At 40.2% G+C, this 9,817-nt stretch overlaps 2 protein-coding genes and 1 non-coding gene across 3 annotated transcripts; all 3 read right to left on the reverse strand.

Annotated features, from left to right (window-relative positions):
* Nucleotides 1-88: 88 nt before the first annotated feature.
* SARC_11678 (hypothetical protein) lies at nucleotides 89-669 on the reverse strand (the record flags this gene model as incomplete). The annotated part of the gene is made up of 2 exons (XM_014294229.1): nucleotides 89-348; nucleotides 489-669. 2 exons carry the CDS (start codon nucleotides 667-669, stop codon nucleotides 89-91), a joined length of 441 nt encoding a protein of 146 aa, XP_014149704.1.
* A 6,417-nt stretch (nucleotides 670-7,086) lies between these two features.
* On the reverse strand, nucleotides 7,087-7,158 carry SARC_30253. The gene has a single exon. It is a non-coding gene; the product is annotated as a tRNA-Gln (tRNA).
* A 1,374-nt stretch (nucleotides 7,159-8,532) lies between these two features.
* Nucleotides 8,533-9,413, reverse strand: SARC_11679 (hypothetical protein; the record flags this gene model as incomplete). Its single annotated transcript, XM_014294230.1, has 2 exons — nucleotides 8,533-8,652; nucleotides 9,282-9,413. Coding segments are annotated over 2 exons (252 nt in total), but the record flags the coding sequence as incomplete, so codon positions are not given.
* Nucleotides 9,414-9,817: the final 404 nt, after the last annotated feature.

The raw sequence follows: 9,817 nt of genomic DNA on the forward strand, positions 1-9,817 counted from the left end.
TTTATCATCTCCATATCTGGTGCCGCATCTTCCGGACACATGAACTCATCCCTCTGCTGCACTCTGCCGTCTACTATTGTCCCTCGAGCTAGGGCGAAGAATGTTGCGGAGATCCTTGACGTTCCGTGACAGTTGTATCTCCTCCGCTATCTCGCTGGCTAATCCTCGATTGTTCTTGTTGCGTCGTTCTGGACCGCTTGTGCACTCTCTGTCGCGCTGCTTGATCGCTGTCCTCCTGTTGTTCAGCATCTTTCAAAGCCTGTAAACGATCGTTCACCTGCGTGAGTTTCTGAATAAAAGGTTGTATATCCAAGTCCCCATCCGCATACCACTCCTGTCCATCGTCATCTATGTGAATCAATTTGGCTGGGCGTCCGTTGAGCCCCCCACTTAGCCAAAGCGGTGTAGTTAGCCTGATTGCCTGCGATGGCCCGGCATTTGTGCTTGCATGCGGAGGTTCGCCTGATAAATCTCTATCGGCGTCATACCCGAAGCTTCAGCATCCAGCATGCTGAGTTTCATCGGAGCTTGTCGTAACGCTTTCTGCGCGCTACTCTGGGGGTTCAATGTTGTCTCCGTAGCGTAAATGTTACGCCCTACTAAATATTCGGCGAGTTCCGTTAGCATCACAGCTCGCCTCCAAGCCGCCGATGCTGATGACTCACTCATCTCTGCTGCTTTCGCGTGCAAGTCTACCGTATAACCGGGCGCAAATAAATAAGATGGCGCCTAAAAGTTATCAAGCAACACCCGCTCTACCTCCTGTACCCCTGGGTCATCAACACCGATTGGTCTAAATACTTCAACCAGAGCTTGTTTCGGTGTTGGCCCATTGGCTGCTTGCGAGCAGACCTTTCCCCTCTTAAACTTACTCCAAGGCCGCCAGAACACCCCAATTGGGGTTTGCTTGGCCCCCATGTATACCCTCGGAGGAACATCGTTGGAATTGGACATCTTCACCAACGGATTATTGTTGTAACCAAAAATAAAACTTAACGTTCTGTCGAGAAAAAGAAAACTTAATGTTCTGTTCAAAAAAAAAAACTACCAATGTGAAGTTGTCCTGTTCTTTAGTTGATGCCGACAGGGCTAGTTTAGTTGTAGTTCGAGGTTATATGATTACACTGGTTCCTTTCTTTAACTATACTAGATATTAGCAATGACGTATCAACTGTAACCTAGCGTAACTCTGAACCCCTCTCAGGGCTGCCTGTTCCTCAAGTATGCAGCAGGTGTGACACCTGCTGTATAGTGAACCATTAAGTAGGGCGGCTAGTCCTATTTAAGGGATTACTCCTGGACCTAAGATCTGATTGGTTCTTACTAATTACGAACCATTACTCCAGCACTGTCCTGTCCTGCTAGGTGCAGGATTCCAACTGCCCGGCTAGCCCCGGAACTACAGTTTCAGTAAATAGTGTTCGCATATAAGGGAGAATTGAAACAAGGCATTTTCCTAGAGACGTGTAAGGTGACTCGAAGCTCAATATGTTTTATGTTGTGCATTTGCTATAATGAAAGAGCCAGTCGGATATCTTCTTTTATATCGACTCACTGCCAACATTCGAATCTGTTCCCGTCGTTTTTAAATGAATAATACGGCTTTTCCATACACAAACAGATTCTCAAGTTTGCAAACCCTGCTGCAACCCACAAGTTAGTCAGTGACATCCGTAAATTATGTTTGCGGCATCAAGTCGTGTCTCAGTAGAAGTTACCTGCCGAATGATGTACAAAACGACACGAATATTATCATCAGCATCATTACTATAGGAGCTGAGATGCACATCATGTATCGTTGAAGTGATACTCAACTATGAGTTATGCCAGAATCTCAGCCATATTAAGCTCCAAATGGTTATTTTTTAGCCCATTGCGTATGTGGCTTTGTCATTTAATACTAGTTAACTCCTTAAAGCAGCGAAGGATGGGACGGTCATGCTCTTCCATCTCTGACCATTCGATTATAAAATTCCTTACACGCACACACTTACGCTCTTTCAGCGACAGGGTTGACCTCTAGTAGTCTTTTACCGGCCTCTTTCTCCTTGAAAACTTATTTGATCTCAAACTATTCATTGAGTTGTCTGTTGCTTGAAGTATCTTCAAACACAGGTCCACCACCAGCCGCCAAGGACCATGAAGGCACGTTAGAGAAGCATCAATCGCTGCAGTGCAGTTACCCTTATCATTGCGCACAATCACTGTTGGGCACGAATGAACACAACAGATTCTACATTCACCTGACGACCAAAATTGGACCGCCACCTCTACAGTGGACATCGTCTCTATTGCTTTCTACGCTGCATTAAAACCATCGCGCAGCACACGTATAGCATGATTGTTCCAATTTGGTAGTGATTGTAGCGTATTTATGCTAAAAATGCTTTCTTTAAGTTGAGTTTTTGGCCTTTGCTAGAATCGTGAGCCCCAAAATGTTGTTTTGCTTCGACAGCGTGGACAGCTTATCTTGTTAAATTCAAAAAGCTATGATATGTTGGAACAGATATATATATATACTTAATGAAGGCTGCCTAAAAATCGCGCCTCCCACCCTACACCTATTGGTTGTAGCTTTCTTCTTCTCCTTAGTAGCTGACACTAGAACTATTGTATCTTTCTCTCCTGGCGGAGAGTAGCAGCCAAGAAGGCCAATAGGTAGCAGGTCTATCACAGCTCTCGGCTACGAACGCTTCTCTCTAGAAATGGCCAGGAAAAGACGAAGCCTAAAGGAAACTACGTTCGATCCCACGCAGTAAACCGTTATTACAAACACCCATGATTTTATATATATGAAAATGTTCAACCCTGATTCTGAACCCATTACAGGTATATCAAGTACAGCGAATCCGACTGCAACGTATATCAGTTTCGATGTGTAGCCATTTAGTTTGCATTCAACTCTAACTTAAAAAAAGACAAAACCTCGCAGAAAAGATAAAAACACCCAGAACAATTTTTTCGTCGGGATGATAAAAACCTGATTTCCAAAAAAGTATGCTTGAAATTAGAAAAGTAAATCCAATGGGATAATATTAATTATTTCAATTTGGGTAAATTATTATATGTCTACAGGCAAATCAGGCTTCATATTCGTTGGAGAGGTTCTGGGAAGATTGAAGGGAAGTTGAGATTGTCGAACTGCCGCGAGAAGCAGTCTCTCTAATAGTAACTACTCTAGTAGAGACTAAAGAGAGAGGAAGTCTATTCAGTTGAAAGCAATAAAACTCTAGCACAACTATCTTTCAAATCCAATGGGATAATATTAATTATTTCAATTTAGGGTAAATTATTATGTCTACAGGCAAATCAGGCTTCATATTCGTTGGAGAGGTTCTGGGAAGATTGAAGGGAAGTTGAGATTGTCGAACTGCCGCGAGAAGCAGTCTCTCTAATAGTAACTACTCTAGTATAGACTAAAAAGAGAGGAAGTCTATTCAGTTGAAAGCAATAAAACTCTAGCACAACTATCTTTCAAAAAGATGTTCTAGAGAAAACTAAATATAGTTGAAAAAAAAATATAATCCAATTCATAAATATCATTATCAGGAAACATGGCCGTATTAAAATACCGTCCACAGGCTTGTTTTCCATGGACATGATGGAGATGGTTCACAAGACAAAAGTAGCTAGCTCGGCAGCCGGCAAATAGAAATAAATTAGCTTGCTGCATTTCGGCCTGAACTTGAAAAAGGAATAAAATGCACAAACACCCATAACCATTTTTGAAAAAAATAAACTCTAGCACTCAGGGAACTGATTTTTTTTGTCTGCGAATTGACACGTATAAACTGTTGCAAAAAGCGTGTAATATACATGTGCGTGTATTAAGTGTGTGAACAAAACAAGTTTTATAGGTCACGCTGCACGTATCAAGTCCAGACGAGCCAAGAAGCAGCCACTGTACACAAGTGCCTCTGTGCTGAGCGACTGTGTCGCGACGGCTACAGTATGAAAATACCACTGCCCAAGGGCAACAATCGATTGCGCAATCACAATGCTTGTGTTGCAGAAGCTCCGCATGTGTTTACTTATACTATGCGATTCATTTTGAGAGATAGTGATATATCGAAGTGGTGGAAGAGAAGAGATATAACTGTGAAGGCAAAGCTTTTCTATATGGCCGACTTACACTTTGAAAGTGAGTGCTCAAGCCACTACAATATGTATATAGAGCACTTTTCACCGCGCATGGAATGGCATTCACAGTTTCTTCTAGTTTCAAATGCTCGGCGTACAGATGACACATAAGAAGTGATGTACCAACGTGTATAACAAACTCTGACAAACACGAATATCGATCGACTGAAAAACGATAGGAAGCTGAGATGTATACATAGCTAAAACACGCGATAATTTCTGGGAAGTCAAACGAATGAAACTCTGGGTCAATAAGCACGAACATTCTTCTAAACAGTATGATGGCAAAACTTCTAACCTACCGTTGCTACTTTTAACTCAACTACTTCGATTCACGCCGTGCATCAATTAACAAAATACATATATCACATCACACAAAAATACACGAGGAGTGAATCCAAGCAAACGACGGAAAAAAGCTCCAATGAACAAGGTGTCAGGGGAACAATCATAGTTCAATGAAGTCAAATTGTCCTTCAATAGCAGTACACAATCATTCGAATAGATTACTTAGGAAAAATACCCGGAGAAAGTTACACCCTTGATCGTCGCCGAGTACGAAAATGAAATGGGGGTAGTAATGGCTAACTCGACTTAAGAACTCAGATTCTGTCTTGAACCGACAAGGAAACTAAATCTATAAATATTTGGTTTCACTGGCTGAGTTTTGATGGAGGGTTTAACAATCTTACACACTGCTGTAGTAATAAGATCAGGCCAGATTGTGTAGAAAAACGTCCGAAGGTCGAAGATAACGAAGCTGATTGCGAGCCTGATGATCCTTTTAAGAAGAATGGTGAATCTAAGAAGAATCTGTCTGCGTGACTGCAGTTAATATCATTTTAGAAAAAGCAATAATAAGATATTAGTGTGCTAAACATTTTGACGTTGAAGATGCGGCCTTATCGAGATAGAGTAATTTTGTGTTGCGTATGCACTGAACGATATATATACCGCTAGACAGCCCTTCTTAACTGACCTTAGTGTACCTGTAACGCTACACACTTGTACAAAACCGGTAGTATTTCACAGAGAATGCTACCGTAACTGATCTTGGTGTGATGTCGATGCACAAGGTTTTTTCTATAGATACTATAATCATACCCTGCACTGAAGTATAGTCATGAGCAACAGTGGTACATACATTTGTAATACATACGATCGAGTACGAAGAATGATATTCATAATGGTGAGAACTATAGGCTGAAGTTGTTACAGGGGAATGTAGCTTGAAAGATGATGTATATATATCACAAAGGATTCGACACCGAACATAAGCTCAAGGGGCCTGTCAACTTTAAACCTCCTAGTCGGTGAATATAAAAGCTGAGACCTGGTGATGACGATCAAGTTACAAGATATACACAGTACACAAAACCGAAGTAAGGATTCGACACCGAATATACGCACGAATTCAAAAAGGCTGGGCATCGGTGTATGTACACCAGGTAGAAGCAAGCTGACTAATTTGCTTTCAATGCAGAATATGCTTAAGCGGGATACCTATGTTGCAAGTGAATGAGTTAATATCGAGCGAAACGTTGAAGATCTTAAAAAACAACGCTGCACTTAGTGGGATTGATAAATTTTCTTCCAAATATATATCACTGATGAGGCACAATTTGTATGGGACATATGAAATTTAAAACCACCAAATACAGATTGATGGATATATAACGTGAGACTTAATGATGAAGAGCAAGATATAAGATGTACAATACACAAAACCGAAGTCTAAAATTCCAAAAACCCAATTAGAGTTAGAAGATATATTGACAGACTGAAATAGTTGACTGGTCCGGTTGGGCACCTTCACGGTTAAAATTTTGAGCCGCTCTACGCCTCCCGGCACTCTTACTTGCACTCTCGAATGCCTTCGTGCGCTTATGGATCGCGGTAGGCTCTACTCAAAAGCCAACATTGGCTTTATAGACAGTGTTAATGTAATTCATTCAATTGTTACTCGGCATGCCTGATGCATTCAATTCTTATGTATGTACTGGCGCAAAAGTATTTTGGTAAATGCCACACGATCGTAAATTATAACCCAACTTGGTTCAAATATAAGTAATTATAAGAACTAATTATAAGAACCTCTGAAAAGTCTGGACATGTAGAAAGACGGCCTAAGGACAGTCTTAAATATCATAGTCAAAATTAATGGTATGTAATAATATGAACATTTCTGACGATATCCAGAGTGTTGTAAATTCAATTTGATTACTTAATTTACTTTATGGCTTACGGTCCTATAAATATTTTAGACACTGAGAAGATACAAGAATATCGTATCTAAATATAGACGGAACTACTTTTGAACGATATATGAGGAGTCAGCTAACTTTTAATACTAAATAGTTTTCTTTTTGTTTGTTATCGTCGGTAAGAGCAATTTTATCAAGAATAGACTGCTATATGGTATTGGAATATACCCATGGTACTGTAGTGCAATTAGCTAGACCTTGAAGAAAGAAGATAGAAGCGCTATATATAGTAGAGGGTATTGGCAATCATATCTAGAGGCAACCCCCATTCACTTTTTATACATGCGACTAAAGGCGAAATTCTATCGTGAAAGGTTGATATACAATCCAAGGATACATACACTTATAGTGTATGTATTTGCTGAGAAATCGCGCTTTATAAACTGCATATATAGCATACATGGTGCGTGCATTCACATTGTATTTGTTAATTGTTGACATTGATGGACACGCGAGCTTGTGCGCGCTTTTTCTTTCCCTTTTGTCCCTTTTCCTTCCTAGGGTGATATTACAGGGAGGTTGTAGATAGAAGATAGGTAGCCACTATTGAATATGATGATACACCCCTTCAATGTATAGATAAAGCAAACATAGATGATAGGAGGTATATAAATAGCAGTGAGCCAGCATGTAGGGCGATTTCCCAAAATAAATAAATTTAAAAAAAAATCACAAAGAAAAAAGCTTGATCCCAGATTCGAACTGGGGTAATATGAATCAAAATCATATAGGATAACCACTACCTCAATCAAGACATAATATATTATGAATAGTTAATATATATGTTGATTAGTATTTACCCAAACGACGTATTTTTACTAAAAAATAATATTTGTATTTATACGATACCTTACACATTCACACACACAACGACAAATGTAAAAGTCAATATATACGATTGCATTTGTTTTTGCATCTTATGAAAAGAAAGAAAAAACATACAGCTTGTACATTCAAAACAAACATATACGTATACCCTGGAAAACGTATACATTGTTTACGTTATTTATCGTATGGGGAACGAATATATTTTCCATTATAAGTACATGTATCGTCTAAATTGAATCCATTTTTCACCAGCTATTGAGGCTACTATTATATAGCGATATGTCATATTGCATCCGCCCATCACAAGGACAGCAACAATATACCTTCCAACCCGATGATGTATGTATTATACCCAAAGTAGTGAATCGCGATACAATCCAAAACATGCTTGATATAATCGTTTATATTGTTCAGTATGTCTATGTGTTACCTAATTTATTCTAAGTTTTCATTGGCTCTTGAAGCCTTTACTAGCGTTATTGCGTACTGTGCTCCCCTCTCACGAGAACAGCAGCTTTATTTCCTCCAACCGAATCTCCTTGCGTTCCTGGTTATCCATGGACATAGTTTCCTCTACCATCATGACCTTCCGCTTCTGCAGCTCCAGTATTCGTTCCTCTACAGTGTTGACCACCACGTAGCGCTGAACAAACACTGGCCTGTACGTGTTACGAGTGAAACCATCCACTTGAGCTTCGTCGTCAACTTCAATAAATTAATCTGTATATACATATTTTATATAACAAATTCTTGCTCATATCTACCACTAGCATATAACTGTTTACCTCTCGCATGCCTCGTCCATGTTTGATAGTGTCCTATTTGATACAAAACTCTCGGCACGAGTAGAGAAAAAGTGAACAAGGAGAGCATACCAACTAGACAGGTACAAGGCATCACACACGTTACAAAACATCTACTACGACTCACACTACCGAGGTGTGGCACCTAACAGTACCTACGCAACGTGACAGTGCTACAGCCAAGCCATTGTCGAAGCACTTTATCATACTAAATGGTACAGAACATCAGCACAGAAGTAACACTGCATGGTGCGAGATATTCATCATAGAACATACACTAAGTTGGTTTTGTATGGGCACTTTTAGGGGGTTCTAACCCTAAAACTTCTGATCGAAGAAAAAAATACATTGTAACTTAGAAATAAAAATGTGTGTATCAGTACTAGTAAATATCAAGGATTGGCACCCATATCAAATGTATGCCATATGTGGGCACCAGTTCTATGCAAGTATGCAGGTATATTCTTATACTCAATATAAGCCTGCATTCCTACATACCTCTTCTGCCCTATACGGTGAACTCGGTCCATGCACTGTAGCTCAAGGTAATAGTTCCACCACTGGTCCAGAATGAACACGTGGTTTGCCTCAGTCAGGTTCAGACCCACGCCGCCAGCCTGTGCAAGTAAACAAAGAACACGCGGTACACTGAATACATGTTTAGTGGGATGATTATATACTTCATAGATGATCAATCCTACTGGTTTAATTGTATACTTGACACATTTCTAGTTATTTAAATATTTACTTAACACATGTGTAATTGAGGCTATTGCATTCTACTTCCACCAAGGTGCATTTCAAGGCCACGATTCTCTAGATCCGGGAAAAGGGGCTCGTATAGCCTAAGCGGCAACGCCAAGAAGCCCAACCTGTTGCTCTTGCATACATAGATACATACACACACACACACAAACACACACACACGCACATATATATATATGTATGTATGTATGTATGTATATTTGTATGTACATACATACATACATAAATATAAACATACATACATAAATATATGTATGTATGTAGGTTTGTATGTACATACATACATACATACTTACATATATACATACATACACACAAACAAACACACACACACACACACATATATATATATATATATATAAGAGCAGCCTCTGAACTCAGAAACAGGCTATTGACATGCACATAGGATACAATATAGCTGTGCAAGGCAATCACAGATACAAACAGCCCCTGAAAAGCCACAACACGCATCGCCACATACCCTTAGCGACATAATGAGAACGTCGGGTGAACCGGGTATGTTTCCTTTCTCTGAGGAAAAGGACTCGAGGATGGCCACACGCTTCTGCTGCGATGTGCTGCCATCTAGGCGAGCATAGTTAAACTTACGCTCCTGAGGGGATGTAATGGGGTGGGCGGATAGGAGAGTGTTCGTTGCGTTAGGGTGTAGGTACTAGGGAAGTAAAAAGGATATGCACAAACACGCCAACTGCATAACAGAACCAGATGTGATGCGTATTTGAAGCATATGACAGACACGTCACTTGGATAACATACATGGATATCATAGCATGTGCATTTCAGGACTCAGGTGAAGCGCATGGGACAAAATAGGTACACACAAACACACTTGAGAGGAGCTCAACTGCAAAAGGCGTTCACTGAACTAAGCACACTCCACTATAGACTGCACAAACACCTGCAGAGGGCTCGCAACTGAAGGATGGGCAGAGGTTTACTATCGAACACACCTACAGCATCTCGGCCCAATGAAGCATCGCAAGCTAATACACAAAT

This window comes from Sphaeroforma arctica (genome assembly GCF_001186125.1).
Source record: "Sphaeroforma arctica JP610 unplaced genomic scaffold supercont1.1818, whole genome shotgun sequence".
NCBI classification, from domain to species: domain Eukaryota; class Ichthyosporea; order Ichthyophonida; genus Sphaeroforma; species Sphaeroforma arctica.